The 23,143-nt window shown below is 45.8% G+C and overlaps 2 protein-coding genes across 4 annotated transcripts in view; one reads left to right on the top strand and one right to left on the bottom strand.

The window, feature by feature from the left end:
• The window catches only part of ADTRP (androgen dependent TFPI regulating protein), a 67,314-nt gene that overhangs the window by 23,566 nt on the left and 20,605 nt on the right, over positions 1-23,143 (bottom strand). For all 3 annotated transcript variants that reach the window (XM_070778395.1, XM_070778394.1, XM_070778393.1), the window contains one exon: positions 1,613-1,728. In XM_070778395.1, coding sequence (XP_070634496.1) covers positions 1,613-1,728 — 116 coding nt within the window. The remainder of the gene's footprint in view (positions 1-1,612; positions 1,729-23,143) is intronic.
• Positions 1-23,143, top strand: part of TMEM170B (transmembrane protein 170B) — a 211,123-nt gene that overhangs the window by 182,139 nt on the left and 5,841 nt on the right. The gene's annotated exons all lie outside the window — the stretch shown is intronic.

Below are 23,143 nucleotides of genomic sequence, written 5' to 3'. Positions count from 1 at the left end.
CGCAGCACACCAGGCCTCCCTGTCCATCACCAAGTCCCGGAGTTCACCCAAACTCATGTCCATCAACTCGGTGACGCCATCCAGCCATCTCATCCTCTGTCATCCTCTTCTCCTCCTGCCCCCAATCCCTCCCAGCATCAGAGTCTTTTCCAATGAGTCAACTCTTTGCATGATGTGGCCAAAGTATTGGCATTTCAGCTTTAGCATCAGTCCTTCCAATGAACACCCAGGACTGATCTCCCTTAGAATGGACTGGTTGGATCTCCTTGCAGTCCAAGGGACTCTCAAGAGTCTTCTCCAACACCACTCTCCAATCACATGCTATTGGCAGATATTGCTAGATGATAGCACAACTCTTTTAGGGTCCCAGAATCCTCCTCGACACCGTGCTCCAGACCTCAGCTACCAGCAGGTCCCCAGTTTATGCTTTATTCTCTCAAACTGTCCTTTGTTAAAAGGCAGAGGCCCAGGCTAGTGAACAGTGTAGGTCAATGGAGAGCTGGGGTGGATTTACTGAGCAAGTGATTTCTTAGGGAAAGGAGAAACCTGAAGGGACTTTGCCCTCAGGGAAAGAAGGCTGCAGAAGTGCAGGAGGAGCATATCTTGCAAAAGGGAAGGGAAGGCTAGCGAGGAACCAGCACCTGAGTTCTGGGCATAAAGGTTACGGCTCTAAGACAAAGGCTGGGGAAGCAGGAGCTGCTGGAGACCAAGTCCTGTGGACTGTGTTCTCTCCCAGGCTTTTGTCTCTACCAGAACACTGCCCTGGGTGAAATTTCCCCCAGTGGGGGTTGGGGAGTTAGCCAAATTGGCAGATGTGAAAAGCTCAGGTGAGTCGAGGCTAACGTAGGAACACCATGATTTACACGCAATCTGCAGGTATTTTCCTTGGTAAGCCCCTCCCAGTAGAGCCAGAGCTTGGCCGTGGAGGAGAAGGCTGTGGAATGGAAAGGGGGGTTTCCAGTTACCGGTGAGTGGCCAAGCACTTTCCCTTGATTACAGACATTGGGCAAAATTTCTGAGAATTAGTGTCGCCAGGTGGCTGAATGATGAAATCTAGGCCAGCTCCTTAAATTATCTCCCAGGCCTCCAGCTAGGCTGTTCTGCAAGCCCCTGGGCAGTTGCCCAAATGCCCTCTCGGTGCTCAAGTGCCAGATGTTGATGCAAATAAGCCCACGGTGATCCAGGCAAGACGGATGGACCAAACCTCGGCCCCTCAATCTGTCAAATGACTTTTCAGATGGAATATGTTTAGGTGCCCTAGGTCATTCAAGCATTCAAACATTTTAATTACAGATGGAACCAAAGATCAATGTTTTCCTAGGGAAAGTAACATGCATAGCTTTACAAAGATGAATTCTTCACGAGGGGTTGGGAGAGCTCGTGACCTGCTGTGTGTGCACGCACGCATACCTACGTATTCTCGGACAAGTGATGTTTCCACGAGCAGCAAAAGCAAGCAATAAGATTCATTTTTTCTTGCAAATTAGAAGATGGTGAAATCCCTGCTGTCCCAAGATGAAGGCACGCTTATAGAACAGTGTGCTGCTTCTGGAATATTCCTCAGAGTCTGGAATGACCAGTCCAAGTTGACTTTTCTCTCTGCCAGTCTTACCTGCTGACATAGGCGAGGCAAGCAGCGGCCAACAGAGTGAGTCCTTTCTTCCTCAGTGGGTAGCAGTGTGGTCTGAGGATGACCTCAGCTAGTGAGAAGGGCAGGATGAACGTGTGCTGCAGGAGGAACGGTGAGAGCTAGTCAAGCCAGGCCGCCCCAGCTGCCCCCAGCGCCCCCAATTCTCTCTTCCCCTCCGGTCTCCCCTCCTACACAGACACCAGATGAAACTTTCCAGAACTTGGCTTGGCTCTGCTCCTCAGAGGCCAAGGGCTTACAGCGGGTCTCTACTGCCCACCACATTGATCCGGACTCCTCTGTCTGGCTACCAAGGCTCTTTGTAACACGCGACCACCCTTCTGGTCTTGCGTATTGCCTGCTGCTCCACTATCTTAACACACACACACACACACGCACGCATATGCAACACTCCGTCACCGAACCAGGCTGCTTCCTTCCCTCTTTGCACTCAGCATGCTGCTCCCCCTTCACACTCCTGTTCATGCCTCGACAGTCTGTGTGAACCCCACCCCCACCCCCGGGTTCATCTCGTCCACGCTGTTCACAGCCAGCGCAGTCTTCCACGCCGCTGTCTCTGAATTTCCCTCTTGCTGGTTTCGCTCCCCCAGTGCCGCTGCATTTATACCCTGTGCCGTGGAGTCTAGCACTCTCGGCGCGGGTTCGTCGGCTCTGTGGGGGAGAGGCCGAGAAGCCATCAGCCCATCTCTGCCCGCTGTGGGGTGCCTAGTTCCGTGGGACGGTCCTGCTGACGGTGATGGGTGCTGGGCAGGGGGTGGGGAGAGGCTCCTCTGAAAACTGTCCCGGCGCTTTCCCTGCTTCACCTCCTTCTTTATAACCATCTGTTTTCTCACATCTTTCAAACTCTTGAACACTAGGTTTTAGTAAACAACGTAATCGAGGATGAGTGGTGTTTTCTGGCACAGACTGGCGTGTCCCACTCCGCTCTGGTTTCTGGGAACTCATCTGGGAGAGGTGACTGGAGTCTATTGGCAATGTCCTTTCATCTATTAAACGCGTTGATTCAGTTCCGCTGTGGTACTCTGTGCTTATTGGCAAATATCTCGCAGTGTTAGTACTTTACACTTTTTATGTTTAAAGCGAGCATCCCTCTTCCATCCCTTCTCCCCAGTTCCCTCAGCTCTTGGAAGCCACCGAGCCCCACTGCTGAGCCCTGGGACAGCCGTGTCAGCACCTCAATCACAGCAGTGGCCGGGGCTTAGGAATGTCACAGAGCCGCGTCACATGCTCCCGTGCCCGGCTGTGCTATCATCCCTGTGATTGCCATCCTCCCTGTCAGTGGTGACCCAGCGTGGAGTGGGGTGAGTTCAAGGTTCTGGGATGTCCATAGCGCCAGATGTCCGACGGCAACCTTGCCTGCGGCCGGCGACCGGCTGGAGTGTGGTTGCGTCTCCACGGGTCCCTCCCCAACCCATAGCTGCTGCCCATGCTCCCAGCGATGGCCACCTCAGAGCCCTAGCAATGCTCTATGACCGACACTGACGCCCCTCTCATCCACCAGCAGGCCAGAGATGGGGCTGTCTGCCCAGGGGAGCTGCCTGCCTCTCTGCTCCACCTTCACTCCGTCAGGAAGGTCCGACTTCTATTAGGAACCATTAACAGTCCCATTATACTGGCCACTGATCTGACAGAGTTTATTATCCCTGCCCACAGTCAGCAGCTTCTGTTCTCTACGTTAATGATCGCTTGGAACAGAATTCCTGTGCTACAGTGTGGCGAGTTTGCATCGGGAGCAAATGAGTTCACAGTGATTAATGCTTTTACGACAAATAACTCAGGAATGCATGACTGGTCGCCTCTTCTAGGATCCTGCCCTTTGCAAGCGACATTCAATTGGATTTCCAAATGAGTTCTCCCTGATGGCTTCTGGGAAGGTTACTTCAGGGATGTCATGAGTGATGGGCCATATACTGTGGCTTAATACCAGCTAAAAGGTCTTTAAAAGAATCACATTGTTTGATCAGGGCTGAGGGGTAGGAGTGTGGAAAAGAGGAAGATTGTATTCTGTGAGCTTTCTAAATATTGAGCCAGTGCGAAGAGCCAGGTGTGACGCCATAAACCTCCTGGTGTTCCGCAGGTACTGGCATTTCACCTCACTTTGACATAAATTACATAACCTTTGTCAGGCAGCACATATTTTTGGAAAAAAACAGGAGAAAAATTTAGTAAGAGAAAAATCAAATATGCTTTCTGCTTCCAAAAAATCTAATAATTAGGCTGGGATTGACACAAATTAGAATGCTGCCAAAAATTACTGAAAACAGTGACTCATTCTGTATTTCAATTAACAGTTTCTCAGTTTCCCTTATAAACAGTGAAGCTGACAAAAATTAATTATCTCAGAGGGGGTAAAATATTTCCTTCCAAAGTAAACAAAACATCATGGGCTGCAACAATAGTATGCGTAAACAGAGGGGATGGGAGGAAGCTATCTTTCCTCGTCAACTGAGCCATCATTTCGGTCGATTTTTATTTAAATACCTCATTCCAAGAGCATTGGTTAAAAGGCAAGTGTTGTTCTTTCTTTTCATCTTTTCCTACTAAGTTACACCTTTCCTTCTATCCTTTGTGTGATACCTACCTCCATCTGAACATCTTGGAGACAGAAACATAAGCATGAAAGACTGATTTAAGTATCATATAATAATTGCACTTCAGAGTCTGTGGTTGCAAAGTAGCCTTGCAGATAAGTCCTAAAATTTACCAGCCTATGGAGAATTCCTGTAAGGTTATAGGAATGGCAACACGGAAAGTAACAAGCACTTAGTTTTACTAACTTCATAGTAGACAAGTAGCTGCTCTAAATAGCTTCCCTGCGTCTGAGGCTCAAATTAAAACAGGATGCATTTGCCTGACTATTGAGAAAGACCCAAGTCTTGATCACTCAGATTACCCACAGAGGTGACAAATCTCCCTCCTTTGGAAGGTTAGGATAGCCACACACTTATCTCCAAGATTTTTGGGGATCCAAGAGCACTTGATTGTTTTCAGCAAAAGATACTCAGAGAGCCGAGACATTTTAAAAATCAGACAATAACATTTTAAAGTCAGTTCTCTGCCTCTTTCCTCTATTTCATTTCCTTACGACACCAGCCCTTAGGTTGAGTTGACCAACTTAGGTTGAGTTGACCGACTCAGTCAACCAGACTGAGCTGACCAGTCTGAGAAGCCTCCACCTTCTCAGACTGGTCATCGAGAGGCTTTTTCCTCCATGTGCTGTTCCTAGTCCTGAGCTGATGTAACATTGCCCAGTTCACATTTGCTTCAGTCTTTTCCCTCCTTCCTCTCTGTTCGGCAGCACTTGGATCTGAGAATTAGTTCCTTCTATTGGCTCTCCCCAAACTGAGGTTCTTTCTCTCGAGACTCTAAGATCACGTCTTTGGTTTGTTTATCATACTAATGGATAGACATTTAAAATGAAGTTTTAGTGCACCAGTAAGATTTTACTTCTGGGTACATACACAAGAATATTTTTGCTTACTGTATATTAAATATATTATTTTTAAAATGTGTTTCAAAATGGAAGCCTTCACAAAATCTCCTCAAGGCAACCACATGCTCAAAACATCAATTAAAACGTAAACATAAATAAAACAATAGACATGAAGATGGAGGCAAAACAAATCTTAATAGAACACCATTGTACCCAGGCTTGTTATTACAGTGGCAGATCATGTTCCTTAAGCTTGAAAACTACCCACGGTGAAACACACACAGTAAATGGTTGTTTTGTAAATCTTAGTAAGGCAATCTCTGGTTTTGATAATATCCATTTGCCAGCTAAAAAACTTGACCTCACTCCTCACCAGCTTCTCTCACTGTAGTTTCTGCCTCTAAATCCCACAGTTTGGGACAGGGGTGATGGTCTTTCTGGGAATATTTTGTGTCCAAAAGCAGAAACCATCTGTATTCTCTGTGGCCCTTATGTTACTAAAGGTGCAGTTTTGCTGCATAGATGGCAATCTAGGTATGTAGACATAGGTTATATTACTTATTTATCTTAGGGACTTTTTTTCACTCTTCCACCAGGAGTCTTTGCCATATCAAATACGAGAGTTTATGGAAGATAACTGGGTTTGTAAAAATTCCCTTTTCTACTTACTAGGAACTCAAGGGCACAGATTACTGCTACTGCTACTGCTAAGTCACTTCAGTCGTGTCCGATTCTGCGGGACCCGTAGATGGCAGCCCGCCAGGCTCTGCCGTCCCTGGGATTCTCCAGGCAAGAACACTGGAGTGGGTTGCCATTTCCTTCTCCAGTACATGAAAGTGAAAAGTAAAAGTGAAGTCGCTCAGTCATGTCTGACTCTTCTCGACCCCATGGACTGAAGCCTACCAGGCTCCTCCATCCATGGGATTTTCCAGGCAAGAGTACTGGAGTGGGGTGCCATTGCCCTCTCCAAGGGCACAGATTAGGCACTACTAAATGGTATGGACCTAACAGAAGCAGAAGATATTAAGAAGAGGAGGCAAGAATACACAGAAGAACTGTACAAAAAAGAGCTTCATGACCCAGATAATCATGATGGTGTGATCACTCACCTAGAGCCAGACATCCCAGAATGTGAAGTCAAGTGGGCCTTAGAAAGCATCACTACGAACAAAGCTAGTGGAGGTGATGGAATTCCAGTTGAGCTATTTCAAATCCTGAAAGGTGATGCTGTGAAAGTGCTGCACTCAATATGCCAGCAAATTTGGAAAACTCAGCACTGGCCACAGGACTGGAAAAGGGCAGTTTTGATTCCAATCCCAAAGAAAGGCAATGCCAAAGAAAGCTCAAACTACCGCACAATTGCACTCATCTCACATGCTAGTAAAGTAATGCTCAAAATTCTCCAAGCCAGGCTTCAGCAATATGTGAACCGTGAACTTCCAGATGTTCAAGCTGGTTTTAGAAAAGGCAGAGGAAGCAGAGATCAAATTTCCAACATCCACAGGATCATGGAAAAAGCAAGACAGTTCCAGAAAAACATCTACTTCTGCTTTATCGACTATGCCAAAGCCTTTGACTGTGTGAATCAGCACAAACTTGAAAATTCTAAAGAGATGGGAATACCAGACCACCTGACCTGCCTCTTGAGAAATCTGTATGCAGGTCAGGAAGCAACAGTTAGAACTGGACATTGAACAACAGTCTGGTTCCAAATAGGAAAAGGAGTACGTCAAGGCTGTATATTGTCACCCTGCTTATTTAACTTATATGCAGAGTACATCATGAGAAACGCTGGGCTGGAAGAAACACAAGCTGGAATCAAGATTGCCGGGAGAAATATCAATAACCTCAGATATGCAGATGACACCACCCTTATGGCAGAAAGTGAAGAGGGACTAAAAAGCCTCTTGATGAAAGTGAAAGTGGAGGGTGAAAAAGTTGGCTTAAAGTGAAGAGGGACTAAAAAGCCTCTTGATGAAAGTGAAAGTGGAGGGTGAAAAAGTTGGCTTAAAGCTCAACATTCAGAAAATGAAGATCATGGCATCTGGTCCCATCACTTCATGGGAAATAGATGGGGGAACAGTGGAAACAGTGTCAGACTTTATTTTTGGGTACTCCAAAATGACTGCAGATGGTGACTGCAGCCATGAAATTAAAAGACGCTTACTCCTTGGAAGGAAATTTATGACCAAGCTAGATAGCATATTCAAAAGCAGAGACATTACTTTGCCAACACAGGTCAGTCTAGTCAAGGCTATGGTTTTTCCTGTGGTCATGCATGGATGTGAGAGTTGGACTGTGAAGAAAGCTGAGCACCGAAGAATTGCTGCTTTTGAACTGTAGTGTTGGAGAAGACTCTTGAGAGTCCTTTGGACTGCAAGGAGATCCAACCAGTACATTCTAAAGGAGATAAGCCCTGGGGTTTCTTTGGAAGGAATGATGCTAAAGCTGAAACTCCAGTACTTTGGCCACCTCATACGAAGAGTTGACTCATTGGAAAAGACCCCAATGCTGAGAAAGATTGAGGGCAGGAGGAGAAGGGGATGACAGAGGATGAGATGGACTCGATGGACGTGAGTCTGAGTGAACTCCGGGAGTTGGTGATGGACAGGGAGGCCTGGCGTGCTGTGATTCATGGGGTCACAAAGAGTTGGACACGACTGAGCGACTGAACTGTAATCAAAGAGTCAGTGCTTGGGTATGAGGGACTGGGAAGATAAGCCACTCATGGAAAGAGCTAAATGCTTTTCTTTGATCTTCAGAGTCTACCTAGGTGGGCTGACACAGCCCAGTTGGGTAAAAATTCAGAGAACAGAAGTTAAAAAACAATAGTTTTATTTATTGCAGAAGAGTAGTAATGTTTGCAGTTTACTCTGGGGACAACGGAGAATGAGATGGTTGGATGGCATCACTGACACAATGGACATGGGTTTGGGTGGACTCTGGGAGTTGCTGATGGACAGGGAGGCCTGGTGTGTTGCTGTTCATGGGGTTGCAAAGAGCTGGACATGACTGACTGACTGAACTGAACTGAACTGCACCAAAAATAAGATGAGTTGGTGGATAGATAGATACATAGGTTTATGACAAAGCAAATACAGTAAACTATTAATAGTAGGACCTATCAGGCAGGTTACAGGTGTTCTCTATAAAATTCTTTCAGCTGTGCTTTATGTTTAAAAATATTCCTAATAAAATGTTGGGAGCAATGTGAATAGTCTTACGGACCTGGAAAGTGAAATGAATGCTCCATTGGGCTGAGGAAGAAAAGCATGCCATTATTTATGAACTTGTATGTGACTTGAGCAGGTGGTTAAAAGATAACTTTCTGAATCTTCTGAACTTTCTAAGTGATTTTTTACTTACTATGCTATTGTCCTTCGGGTTAATAAGTAGTTTAGCCAACATTTCAAAGCAGCGTTCTTCTATAAATAGGAAGCTAGTTGGCTCTGATGGTGTCCAGCCTGGTGAAGGAGTGCCCATTTAGATTCTATCCAGTTAAGGATGAGACAAAAGAAAGATCTGGGCTCTTAGGACGCTGCAGTCAGGAATATACCTGCCTCTTCCTGTTCTCCTCCTCTCTGTCCCTGCCTCTCCAAAGCACCCAAACCCCTTCTTCTAAGCTGACTCTTTCCAGCAATAATAACACCCCAGACACCAGCTGTAATCAGTGACTCATTTCTTTTCCTTCTCAATCCAAACTCGATTCACTTCCCCCCTCAGATGTTTCCCATGGCCTCCTATTCCTTTTATCTTCCCCAGTTTCACCTCGCTCACTTTCTCCTATTTTGGTACATACTCAACATTGCAATTAGACCAAACCTCTTAAGGCAAGTTTCGTGTTACTTCTGTGGCTCCCTGTTGCCTCAGCCCACTGTCCACTCCTCTGACCTCGTCTGTCTCTCGAATTTCCCACAGTATCTCCACAGGCTTCCACTCAACCCCAGCTCCTCATTATTGTGTTCCATTCTGTTTCCTTCTCTAGAACTCCTCCCTCTTCTCATCTACCTAACTCTTTTCTCAATTCTTCCCTCTCAGTCAGACCCACACACCTTTGAGATGCCTCCCAACCAAAAGCACACACATTAACATGAGAAGATGTGAAAAGTCATGAGGACCCAGAAGACTGAAACAGGAATGCGCCTGCCAGAGGTTTGCTGGACTGCTGTGGTCGAGATTCAAACTTAGCAGTTCCATTCAAGAGCCAGAATGAAAAGAAAGAGAACATGTACAGTTCCTTTTCTAGGGGAAATTAAGCTTTTTCACTAGTAATTAGGCCTCAAAGAACTTTTTTCTGTTGCATTTTATTGTGAAGAGGAACTAAAGAGCCTTCTGATGAAGGTGAAAGAGGAGAGTGAAAAAGCTGGCTTAAAGCTCAACATTCAGAAAACTAAGATCATGGCGTCTTCATGTCATCACTTCATGGCAAATAGGTGGGGAAACAATGGAAACAGTGACAGAAGTTAATTTTTTTGGGCTCCAAAATCACTGCAGATGGTGACTGCAGATATGCAATTATAAGATGCTTACTCCTTGGAAGAAAAACTCTGAGAAACCTAGACAACATATTGAAAAGCAGAGACATTACTTTGCCAATAAAGGTCTGTCTAGTCAAAGCTATGGTTTTCCAGGAGTCATGTATGGATGTGAGAATTGGACCATAAAGAAAGCTGAGCGCCGAAGAATTGATGTCTTTGAACTGTGGTGTTAAAGATTCTTGAGAGTCCCTTGGACAGCAAGGAAATCAAATCAGTCAATCCTAAAGGAAATCAGTCCTGAATATAGATTAGAAGGACTGATGTTGAAGCTGATGCGAAGAACTGACTCATTTGAAAAGACCCTGATGCTGGGAAAGATTGAAGGCAGGAGGAGAAGGGGACGACCAAGCATGAGATGGTTGGATGGCATCAATGACTTGAAGGACATGAATTTGGGCAAGCTCTGGGAGTTGGTGATGGACAGGGAAGCCTGGTGTGCTGCAGTCCATGGGGTCGCAAAGAGTTGGACATGACTGAGTGACTGAAATGACTGACTGAAGTAATAGTGCACCGGTCTCCCCAGTGTCCCCATAGCAAAACATTTCAGAGACCTCAGCACCCTAAAATGATACAATCTGATACAATCTGGAGGCAAAATAATAAAACATACTTTGAAGGGGATTCTGCCAGTAAGGGGATAACACTGTACGATTACCTAGGCTTCTGAGCGATAGAGGGACTCCAGAAAAAACATCTCTGCCACGAGTGCTTTTGTGGGCTTTCACTCTGTGAGTCAGACAACAGCCAGTGTTTCCTTCTCTGCTTAGACCCTAGAGTGTAGGTTTTATACACTGTTGATGACGCAGAGATCTAAAGGCTTGCAGGAATTCAGGGTCAGTGGTGGTGCTGACATTCTTTTATTGCAAGTAAGCAGCCTCACCACAGAAACCATCCTGCCTCTCAGAGCTGAGCGGCCAGCCCTTTCTGCCATCTCTGGGGCCCAAGTCACAGGCGTGTTCCACCCCTGACGCATCCTGCTTCTGCCTGAGATGCGGACTCTCGCTGCCCCTCCTGCAGCTCTTTCGGTTTACATCAGGCCCTTCTGTGCTTAATTATATTCAGTTTTCATTTTTACACTGTTGATTTCATGTATTTTTCTTCTATTCTCAATTAGATTATAAACAATTTAAGGTCAAAACTCTCACCTCCTATTTTTTTTCAGGACTCCCTTTCACCCTCTGATCAAATCATACTTTTTGACTGATTTTCTTCATTGGAACCTGTGTGTCACAAAGAATTAAACCCCTAATATGGCCTGCAATGGAGAAGGCAATGGCAACCCACTCCAGTACTCTTGCCTGGAAAATCCCATGGATGGAGGAGCCCAGTAGGCTTCAGTCCATGGGGTCGCTGAGTTGGACATGACTGAGTGACTTCACTTTCACTTTTCACTTTCATGCATTGGAGAAGGAAATGGCAACCCACTCCAGTGTTCTTGCCTGGAGAATCCCAGGGACGGCGGACCCTGGTAGGCTGCCGTTTATGGGGTCGCACAGAGTCAGACACGACTGACATGACTTAGCAGCAGCATGGCCTGCAAAGCTCGCCGTGATCCAGTTGCCTGCCCCATCTGACTTCCTTGCCCTGCGAAGCCCCTCTCCTATGACCTTCACCCGGCCCTTACCCCCCGACTACACTGCCCTCCACCCACGGTCCCCGTTCTCACCCCTGGTACATTACACACACTTGTGTCTCTCCTTCTTCAGCCCCCTCCACCTTCTCCCCTTGTAGGGCTCAGGGTAAGTATCACAGCCTCCAGGGCAGAACGGAACCTCTAGCAGGCAGCCTTTCTTGGCAGGGCTGGATCACCCCTCTGCTCACCTGCATCACAGCATCACACTATCTCATTCGCCCAATTCTAGCCAGACCTTCCAGAGATGGAAACAACTCGAGGCGCAGGGCTGTCTCCAGGTGACCTCCAGTGTCTAACATGGGGCTTAACCTCTCTGGCCACTGAATACCTATGGCATTTATGCTTGAATCAGTGAAACAGCAGAGTGGGACAGAAGAGAAAGAAGGGTTCTTCTGCATAGCCTGGGAAGACAGTCAGTGTTGCAGAGCAAGAGGACAACAGCCACAGGCTAGACTCAGCTGGCCTTGGCAGCAGCAGATTAGGCTATGCCCATGGTTAGCAGGGCCACAGAGTCAACCCCACTTCAGGCTGGCCACCTTTACCCTTTGTCATGGCTATAGTGCGTGCACGTGTGCTAAGTTGCTGTAGTCACATCCGATTTTTTGCGACCCTATGGACTGTATTCCGCCAGGCTCCTCTGTCCATGGGATTCTCCAGGCAAGAAAGAACACTGGAGTGGGTTGCCATGCCTTCATCCAAGGGATCTGCCCCACCCAGGGATTGAACATGCGTCTCCTGTACTCACTGCATTCCAGGCAGATTCTTTACCACTGAGCCACCAGGGAAGCTATAGATGGCACTCCAAATCCTGAAAACCGGTATGTTGTGGGTCACAGGAGCACCTGTAAGAAAATGTGACTCCTGCGAACAACTTCTGGGTGCCCACATGATGGCAACTAAACTACAGACTCAGTAAAGATGGGTCACCCTCCCTGCAGCCCTGCAGGAAGTCAGGAGGTGCTGAGCCAGCAGACTCTTTTTTTCTGGGGCCCGCTGGCTGGGGCCCTCCATTCTGAGACTGGGCCAGATGGAAACTCTCCAGGCTTTGTCCGCTGTCCTCCTTGTAACCCCTCCTCTCTGTCCATCTGTAATCCATGCTTCCTCCATGCCGCTGTGCCTGGCTCCACAGAGCACACATGGAGACTTGTTTTTAAGACATAGACAGATGGGCAGCTCTCTAGAAAGCTGCTCCAAGTTGGAGGAAGGAGACTGTTCTTTTCAAGAAAGAGAGAGTTTGGGAAGCGCAAGAATCCGCCCTTGCTTTAGAGCCCCCGTCTCTCAGGACGCTGTCCTTTCTCTCGACGACTCTCTCCTCCCCGGGTCAGCACGGGCACTGGGGGCAAAGTTCCAAACTTTCCAGGTGATGGATCCTGCGGTGGATCATTTCCACACTGTCTCTAAAGGGACTCACCCGCTGTTTGGCAAGAATGGCGGTTGCTCACTGAGGATTTTCCCAGATGTATGTAAGTGGTTGATTGAGGGTTAGCCTGTAAGTTAGTCTGTATGAGTGGGGTACATGAGTTCACTGTGTCTCCCCCGTAAAGGAAAGAGATGGATCGGAATGGGGTCTGGAAGCAAAAGAAAAGTTTGCTTGGGAAGTGCCCTCATCTGATATCCATCAACCACCTCGTGAGCAGCAGAGATGTTTCAGCATTCCAGGCCATTAAAAGGTCCAGAAGATATGGTCTTGGAACTCACAAAGATACTGATGAATTTCAACTTACACTGACTCTAACACTACAGGTTGCACACAGACCTGGGCAGGTTCTCTGTCGTGGAGGCTTTGACAGCATTAAGTAGCAGCAGGCGGCACTGGGTTGAGTCCTTGTAGTCCACAACCAAAGAGAACAAGTTGTCGTTCACCGCAAAGACACACTAGGTAAGAATTCTTCACACCTAAGAGACTCAAGGGTTTCTCCCAAACAGCTTTCGAGGCATCCCAGAAAAGGAGTGTCAAGACAGTCTGTATCTTAACGTCTCATAGACAGTCACTAAGCTGCGTTTTGTTCTCTCAAAATAACAGTCAATCTTCATTCTCTTTTATTAAAAGCAGATAGCTATAATCACAGACTACTTTTTCTGTTATGAACAATTATTTTTCTTGCTGAGCATCAAAAAGCCCAACAGTGAAAACAAAAGGGACCTTTATAGGATAGTAAACGGAAGAAGCCTGGATAGGATAGTAGATACGCAAGTTTGGTGCTCAAAAGAGAAAGCTAGCTGGAGATAGAGCTGTGTGAGCCATCAGAGCGAGGATGATTTTTTAGTGGTAGTTGATGAGATAACCCAAAGAATGCATGAGAGTGAGAATAATGGTAAGGAATCTAGAAATAAACACTGTGAAAGCCGGGGTTTCTCAATCTCTGAACCACTGATGTTGAAGAGATAATACCTGGTCATGGAGGGCTGACTCTGCCTTGTAGGAGGTGTGACACGGCCCTTGCTTCAACTCACTAGAAGCCAGGAGCGCCGCCCCCCACCCCTCCAGCCCTGGTTGTGACAATCACAACTGTCTCCACATATTGCCATGTGTTCCCTGGAGAGCAAAAGCAATCCCAGTTGAAAATCCCTGATTTAAGTGATGGACAAAAGAAGTCCATCTTGCAAAAGTAGTTGAAAAGGAGTGTCAGACAGTCTACGGTAAGGTAAAGGCAGAGAGTATTTTGAGAAAAAGATGTGCTCCAATGCCAAGGAAAGGTGTAGTGCCCCTGGTTTTAGGGCTGAGGACATGTGGTGGGCAGAAAGGAGCTTGCCACCACGTCCCGGTGGCTCCTTCTTCCTCCTAGGCCGACTCCCATCTTTCTGGTCCAGGTTCCTGCATCTTTGGGTTTCAACCTCCTCTTCATAGTATTGTTAGACTTGGACCTTGGAGCCCCTGGGTCTGGGAGAAGGTTAACATAAAGATGCTTCCGTGGTTACCATGGCCTTCTGTTCTACAAACCCCCAGCAGTGGGTGGAAATCTAGACATGTTTGTAAGTGTACATTTTGGGAGTCTACGTGTGGGACAAGCTGATGACAAGTCGCTTGTTCAGAGCCCTCTCCACTCCCAGGAATGCAAGCCTGGGGACTGAAATAGTGTCCCATTGCCAAGAAATGTGGCTGACTTCCTTATTGTGGTCTTCTTAGGAAAGACAAAACAAGTTTCTCAAAAGGTCACAAAATTCCCTCTTACCACGGAATAGTAAAATGCGGCTTGTATGAGTTCCTAGATGTGTTTGGAGAGAGATGCTCAAAACACACGAGTTTTAATTCCCAACCAGTTTGTGCTAGCTGAGCTCTCCAGGATGCCCCTCTGAAATGATTTTTGCATTTTCTGGTTTCCAAACTCAGGGGGAAAATAACACAAAGGTTTTTGTTTTGTTTCTGTTAATTTTCACTGGTAAACTCTGTTCTCAGTAAGGGAAGTGAAATGCTAAAATCTCCCTTGCCCTTATGAGGCCTTCCTTTTTTTTTTTTTCACTTTCTGTTCTGCCCTCAACATAAGGTTCTTCATTATGATGGCATTCTTAAAACATTAGGTTCCATGCAGCCACCTAAGTTGCTGTTCTTTTTCTATTGGTGGAATTCCACATTACTGGGCTTACTTTTCACATATACTAATGCACCCCGTACTTACTAGCTTCTGCCCATTAACAAGAACCCTCGATTGGATCTTATCAAGAATCTGTCTCAGAGCCAGGGCTAGCCCAGCCAGAAAGAGGAAGGGGAAACTGACCTTTCACACACTTTCATAGAGGTAAAAAAACAAATAAATAAATAAATAAAGAGGCTATTTTTGCAACTGATTCTTCTCCTCTTCCCTTTGACTGCTTTTCTTTCATCTGGTTTTCTTTTCACCATGGTCATTTCTTCATCCCTCTTCTTAAGTTCAGCCTTTGCCACCCCTCCTTCTTGATTTAATGGGTTTTTTTGAATTCTCTTTGGCTACGTGAATACTCAGTTACCTAAATAACAGCTGAGAATGGTGATAGCAGAGGAAAGTGTAAGCCTGGAAATGGTTTCTCCAGAACCATTTTTGAGCCACAGTTCAGTCCAAATTAGAACAAATATCAACTGTTTTAATAAAAGATATGTCATTACTATGACTCTGTCAACTCTTTGAGCATAAATCAGTCCTATATCTCAGATAAAACAACTAAAACACCAGAGATACTTCAAGGTACCAATAATCTCTCTATAATTTTCATCACTCCTAACTTTCTGTACAAAAGAACACCTCAAAGTTTCAAGTATATAATATCAGCCACAGACTCTGAAGGCAGGGCTGCTAAAGGCTTTTTCTCCGCCTTCAATGCCCTTTGGCCTCACGCACCTCTCTCTGTACCTGAGGAGGAACTCTGGGGTCAGTCAAGGGCACAGAGGAGCTGCCAGGGCAACAGGGGAAAACTTGGTTCATTCTTTGGTGCAGCCGTTCGATTTCATGGCATGTGTACCCCAGGCCATGTGCTGTACGAGGTGCTGGGATTAAATGTGGACAAATATGAGCCCTGCCTTGTAGACCTTACAGTTTAACCAGCAAGATTTTCCATAAACAGCTAAACAACCACACAGATTCCAGTCATGATAAGTGTGCTAAGAAACAAACAGGAATCTACGCATCGGAAGGAAAGTGGAGGGAGGCGCTTGCTTTTCCATAACCCAATCCAGGAAGGTCATTCTGGAGAGGTTGTTTTTAAGCTGGGATGTATATGGTAAGTGCAAGGCATGGAAGAGTGGACAGAGAACATTCCAGGGACGGGGGACAGCATACGCAGAGGTCCTCGTGTGGGAAAGAGCTCTGACAGGTGCACGGACAAAGCAGAGCTGAAGCTGCTGTAACACAGGGTCAGGGGAGACAGGCTCCACCAGAGTCTAGAACATTCAGCCGGGCCCAGGAGAAGTTCGAGCTTTATTCTAAGTATAATGGAAAGCCAGTGCAGGCACTAGGAGAGAGACCGGATTTCCTGTTTATTGCTGCTCTACAGAGAAGGTTGAGGACGGAAGCAGGGAGATCAGTTTGGAGGTCTACATGAGGAATGAAGGGGGACACCAGCGTGTTGGCCTTAAAGAACACCATCGTTTAGGGCAGGCAGAGGGCACGTCAGAGACTGCGGTAGGAGGAAAACTAGTCGGTCTGCTATCAGTAGAGCCAAAAAAAGCAGAGTTTCAGGGAAGGAGAAGTGGAGTGGGCCTAATGCTGCTGAGAGGCAAGTGAGATGGGGTGGATGCAGGAGCCCTGGGTTTGGCGGCGTGGGGACACTTGGCGAGCAGAGTAAGAGGGATGAGCAAAATGTACACGGAACACGTGTGGGTCTGGGGCAGTGCTCTTGGGCACTGCTCTGTTTGGAAAGGCACGCCTGCTTCTAGTATGTGTGGCTGGAATAGAAGCATCTGCCCTGAAAGAGACTCCTAATTAGCCAACCACACAGCCCTCAGTAAGTCTGCCTGCAATGCAGGAGACCCGGGTTCGATTCCTGGGTGGGGAAGATCCCCTGAAGAAGGCAATGGCAACCCACTCCAGTATTCTTGCCTGGAAAAGTCCATGGATGGAGGAGCCTGGTAGGCTACAGTCCATGGTGTTGCAAAGAGTCGGACACGACTGAGCGACTTCATTTTCACTTTCTTTTGTAGCCCCCGAGGGCTTCCCAGGTGGCATTAGTGGTAAAGAACCCACCTGCCAACGCAGGACACACAGAGACGTGAGTTCCATCCCTGGGTTGGGAAGATTCCTCTGGAGGAGGGCACTGCAGCCCACTCTACTATTCTTGTTGGAGAATCCCACAGACAGAGGAGCCTGGTGGGCTATAGTCCATAAGGCCGCACAGAGTTGGACATGACTGACGGGACTTAGCACGCACGCATGCCTCTGTTGGTAAAGTCTCCATGTGGGGGCACTGGGCAGCTTCAGGGGAGAGCTGAGAGCTTGGTTTCCAGTTAGCTCTCTCAGTGGGAGAAATCCCAGTTAACAAGTAGGACATGCATCTCACCCCTCCACTCACTAGTAGGTCCAGATTATTCTGCAGATGTGTGTGCAGAACTGCCCTGTTGACATTAACAGGAAGGTAAATCAGGCAATCTTGGGACTTTAAAACCCAATCCTGAAACTTTAATTATATACGAACAAATACACAGCATGTACCAGAATAGTAAAAAAAAAAAAAAAAAAAAACACCAAACTTGTGCTTAATTGTTACATTGCCTAGTATGAAAGGCAAGCAATTTGATCACCTCCAGAGATCACTTTAGGATCAAGAGCCTTTTCTTAATTGCCAGGAAACTCTCAGGACCTCCTCTCCAGGGACAGTCGCCAGAAGTAGAAAGGAGAACATACCACCAAATGCATCTATAATCACAATTTAGTATTATTAAATAGCAGCCTGTGGAATAACCTGAGGGACGGGGCTCTTGTCCCCAATAAATGGATGAACAAAGAGGGTGATTTAATCGTTCTTTCCTTCTTGGCTTCTGTCGATCCCTTTAAAATGAGTACTGCAGAGACTTTGTGTTTCCCTTTCAAATATATTCTGACCTTCCCATAATGCCACTGCACCCATCCCCACCCCCCAGCATATCTGACTCCATTATTAACTGAAATAGCTCAGTTACGGGAATTTAATCCTGCAGAACAGGTCTTTCTTTGAATCTACTTTACACTGGGTCCTGTTCCCATGCTTGTCTCCACATCTTAGAGTAGCCTCTCACTATGGATTTGAATTTTCATCAGTTTTTTTTTCCTATTCATTTTTTCCCTTTCTACTGATGTAGAATTCATACACTCCATTTCTATGTGGCTAAAAGACGCTTACTCCTTGGAAGGAAAGTTATGACCAACCTAGACAGCATATTCAAAAGCAGAGACATTACTTTGCCAACAAAGGTCTGTCTAGTCAAGGCTATGGTTTTTCCAGTGGTCATGTATAGATGTGAGAGTTGGACTGTGAAGAAAGCTGAGAGCCAAAGAATTGATGCTTTTGAACCGTGGTGTTGGAGAAGACTCTTGAGAGTCCCTTGGCCTGCAAGGAGATCCAACCAGTACATTCTAAAGGAGATCAGTCCTGGGTGTTCTTTGGAAGGACTGATGCTAAAGCTGAAACTCCAGTACTTTGGCCACCTCATGCGAAGAGTTGACTCATTGGAAAAGACTCTGATGCTGGGAGGGATTGGGGAGAGGAAGAGAAGGGCACGACAGAGGATGAGAGGCTGGATGGCATCACTGACTCCATGGACATGAGTCTGAGTGAACTCCGGGAGTTGGTGATGGACAGGGAGGCCTGGCGTGCTGCGATTCATGGGGTCGAAAAGAGTCGGACACGACTGAGGGACTGAACTGAACTGAACTGAATCTAGACATTAGTGTAGTGAAAGTGTTAGGCACTCAACTGTGTCCGACTCTTTGCGACCCCATGGGCTATAGCCCACCTGGCTCCTCTGTCCCTGGGATTCTCCGGGCAAGAATACTGGAGTGGGTAGACATTCCCCTCTTCAAGGGACCTTCCGGACTCAGGGATCAAACCTGGGTCTCCTGCGTTGCAGGCAGATTGTTTTACCTTCTGAACCTCCAGGTAAGCCCATTCTAGACATTAAAACATGCTTATTTAATGTGGTAATGGCTAATATAAATCATTATTTCTAGCCCTCCCCACCAGCAATCGAGGAGGGGTATAACTTAATTCTAATCAGCTCTCTCTCAACTTCCCCTATTTTCATCCAGGATTTTAGTTCATTCTTTTTAAAATCACCATAAACTGAACATGTTACTTGTCATCACTTCTGGTATCTCATACTTCCCCTTTGGAGACCATTTTCCATCTTCCTGCAGAATAACCTTTAGCATTTTCCACTAATGTAGGTCTGCAGGTGATAAGGTCTGTTTTGATGTGTCTAAACACGTCTTTACTTTGTCCCTGTTTCAGAAGACACTTTCAGTGAGGAAATAGGTTGGCCATTTTTTTCTTCGATATTTGAAGCTGTGATTCCACCTCTTCTGGCTTCTTTGTTGATACTGAGAAATCAGCTATCAGTGTAACAATGTTCTCTTTTGGGAAGATGCACTTTATTAGTCTGGCTACTTCTAGGATCTTTTTGTCTAAGGTGTCTGTGATGTCACACAAGACATGGATGCTCTGTGTCCTGTGTATGTCTTATATTCAATTGCACTTTTTGAATCTGAGGATTAGTTTCTCATAAATTCCAAGAAATAATGAGTGATTCTCTCTTCAAATATTGCCTGCACATCACTCTTCCTTAGCTCCTCTTCTATTTTATTTTAGCTTTGGAGAATTTCCATTATTTTCTTGTAAGTCAAATGTTTACTAATATTTTTAAAATATTTTGTTTGACATTTGAGATGTCTTGTAAAGTGTGTGTGTGTGTGTGTGTGTGTGTTTGCTTCAAGCTACACTTGCTCTCTGTAGCCAGAAACTGCCATCACTCAGGACCTTGTTTCCTTTGGATGAATGACTCTCTCCTCTTGTTAAGGGTTGAGGGCATGATTTGGAAAGATGCAGGAATTCACTCTCATTATCAGTCAGGATCCCCCAAGAACAGGGGAGCCCATTGAGGGTTTTCAAGCATGAACGTTTTAGAGGCATTGGCAGTTATTGGAAAAGGGAAAGCAATAAAAGTCACAGAGACTTCCACTACGAGAGAACGATCAAGGGAGCTGGCCAAGAAGCTGCAGCAAATCTCAGCAGTCTCTGGGCACTGCCTCCCTTGAACTTAGCCGCTGAGGATAAAAGCCTGTGATTCCTGGGTGCCTGTCCAGGAGCTGATGCTAATCTCACATCTGCACAACTGTTTTCAACGAACATTAGATAGAAATGGCTTCCTTACTTTACATCTCCACTTTTACATCTCACGGGTGTGCCTCTCATTGGCACATGGTTCTTACCTGGAACCATATGGAGAAAGAGATTCTAGGAGCTGGCGTGTGGTTCCAAGCTTACCCCTTGCTACACAGAGGAGGATGGATAAGGGGTGACGATGATTCCAAGTTCACAACAGTTTGGCGTAGGTTGATACATATCCCTGATAGCATTTATGTTGCACACATATTATTTTATTTGCTCCTAATAGCATCACCTTTGTCAACAAAGCTATGGTTTTTCCAATAATCATGTACGGATGTGAGAGTAGGACCATAAAGAAAACTACGTGCTGAAGAATTGATGCTTTCAAACTGTGATGCTGGAGAAGACTCTTGAGAGTCCCTTGGACAGCAAAGAGATCAAACCAGTCCATCCTAAAGGAAATGAACCCTGAATATTCCTTGGAAGGACTGATGCTGAAGCTGAAACTCCAATACTTTGGCCACTTGATTTGAAGAGCTGACACATTGGAAAAGACCCTAATGCTGGAAAAGATTGAGGGCAAGAGCAGAAGGGGATGACAGAGGATGAGATGGTTGGATGGCATCACCAACTCAATGAACATGAGTTTGAGCGAACTCTGGGAGATAGTAAAGGACAGGGAAACCTGGCGTGCTGCAGTCCATGGGGTCACAAAGAGCTGGACACAACTTAGCAACTGAACAACAATAGCATCAGGGAGAATTAAGAAGAGTAAACACACCTATTTTAAGGAATTAATACCCAATGTAAGTCTATTAGCTTTCCCAAACACCACACAGCAAGACAATCCCAGAAATGGGGCTAGAACTGAGATTTTCTGGTACCTAAGTAAAATCTTTACATTAAATCAAACTTTAACTTGTAGAAAACTTGTTGATCTGAGATCAACCATTTCTGCAACTGAGACCCAGAGCCAAGACATTTTGCTTCCACTCATCCCCAACTGAGGTTTAGGGATCAAGGGTCAGCACCTTTCTTCCTAATATTTATCCCTTCAAACTTTTTGGCCCAAGAAGAACCTTAACAGATGTGAAAGGGCTTTTGTGAAGATAGAGTTTGGTTCACCAGATGGCACATTTCCTGCTGATCTGCACCTGGAGTTGTCTTAGACTATATATACCATGCTCTAAAAGTCACTGTCTCAAAAGATATTAAGTGTCATTCCCATTGGATAGGCAGCTTAATATTCCAGTTGTCAAATATCATTCAACAAATATTTCTTAAGCACCTTTTTTGCTAAGCTTACAATTTCTGTGATCACCGTGATATTTTAATGCCACTAACTCTGACATGATTAGGTTCGCAAAGTATTTTAAAATATGTCAGAAAAAGTATGCATATTAATTAAAAATGTTCCCACATATAAGCCTTAAACTAAACTCCCTAGGTTGATTGGAGACAAAAGACTTTTATTAAATACTGTTTGATAGGTTAAGTATTTTAGTATCTCTGCCAATCACTGCTGGTAAAGAATGTCAAGCACGAATTGGCTAAAAAGGGAAATATCACTACATTATTGTCTGTTAGTCACATGTCCTAAAACAGTAGCAAAAATGGTATTTTCAAGTAATCAATGGCCATGCCCTCTTGCTCCTGATCGGCAGCCTTGTTTCTAACGTCAGGTTTTTATTCTGTTATTAAACATTCATAATTAGATAGCTGATTCATTGAGTGACGAGGGGGAGTGGGCACGACCTGCCTACAGATTTTCATAATAATGGAGATGCTCTTTGACGGCATCTGGGCCATTTTGGCTGTCAGACCAGTATTAAAAGACGGTGCATATACATTCAGCACTCAGTGTAGAATCACTGAGCTTAAGAGCAGGATCTTCTCTTTGAGCAAATCTTTTGCTCATACTCCCATAGGCTCTGGCAGTCACCCCGTCTCACGTGGCTCAACACTCACGAACTCCCTAGGTCCCTAGAGAAAGAGTTCATTCTCATCTCCATGTTCTCACTCCTCTTCGGCTTTGTTCTAAATATAAACTTTTAGAGAAAATGCATGAGTCTAATGAGTACATGAAGGTGATAGAAAAGGGCTGAAGCTGGTAAGTTACGGTGGGTTGGAAGAGCTGTTGAGATTTAGGAAGCACCTGGCAAGCAAGTACCTATATATAAATGAATGTGCCCATTGGGTTGGGAGGGACAGAGGGCAGGGCTGGGAATTCAAAACTTAGAATATAAGCATGTGAGAGCTAGGAAACCATGCGATGGATGTATAATATGTGGGCAAGTGGAATCACCATCAAATAGACTAGATAATTCTCTATAGAAATCTTGTTGTGGTGGTGGTTTAGTTGCTAAGTCCTGTGTGACATTTTGCAACCCCATGGACTGCAGCCCACCAGGCTTCTCTGTTCATGGGATTTCCCTGGCAAGAATACTGCAGTGGGTTGCCATTTCCTCCTCCAGGGGACCTTCCCGACCCAGGGATGGAATCAGCACCTCCTGCACTGGCAGGTTAGTTCTTTACCACTGAGTCACCAAGGAAGCTCATAGAAATCATCTCCTGGTTGGTAACCCAAAGCCCTGGAGGTGAGAGTAAGATTAGAGGACTTGGAGAGGCTCAATTCCCAGTTAGGCATGAGTGATTGCTCTGTAGGCAGAGAAGATAAAGAGACCAGGGAAAGAGATGTGGGCGCTGGTTGAGTCTGTCAGCAGCTCCCTGTTCAAGGGCAGGACTCTGCAGCTCTCAGTGTCTGCTGCCGGGTAACGAAGCAGCTGGAAGCATGAAGGGGCTTTTCTGTGCTGGCTCCCTAATTAGGAAGGGGATGTCCATTCAGATCTATCAGAGAAGGCTTTCCCACTTTCTACCAGCCCACAATGCTTGTGGGCATTTTCACTTCTGTTCTGAGATCATGGGACTTTAATGCTCCCCTACCTACTTAGGTCTGTCTAGTCAAAGCTTTAGTTTCGCTAGTAGTCATGTATGGATCTGAGAGTTGGACTATAAAGAAAGCTGAGTACTGAAGAATTGATGCTTTTGGACTGTGGTATTGGACAAGACTCTTGAGAGTCCCTTGGACAGTAAGGAGATCCAAGCAGTCCATCCTAAAGGAA

The sequence above is a fragment of the Bos indicus genome, chromosome 23, assembly GCF_029378745.1.
Source record: "Bos indicus isolate NIAB-ARS_2022 breed Sahiwal x Tharparkar chromosome 23, NIAB-ARS_B.indTharparkar_mat_pri_1.0, whole genome shotgun sequence".
Classification (NCBI taxonomy): Eukaryota; Metazoa; Chordata; class Mammalia; order Artiodactyla; family Bovidae; genus Bos; species Bos indicus.
This window is presented reverse-complemented; position numbering and strand designations above follow the sequence as displayed.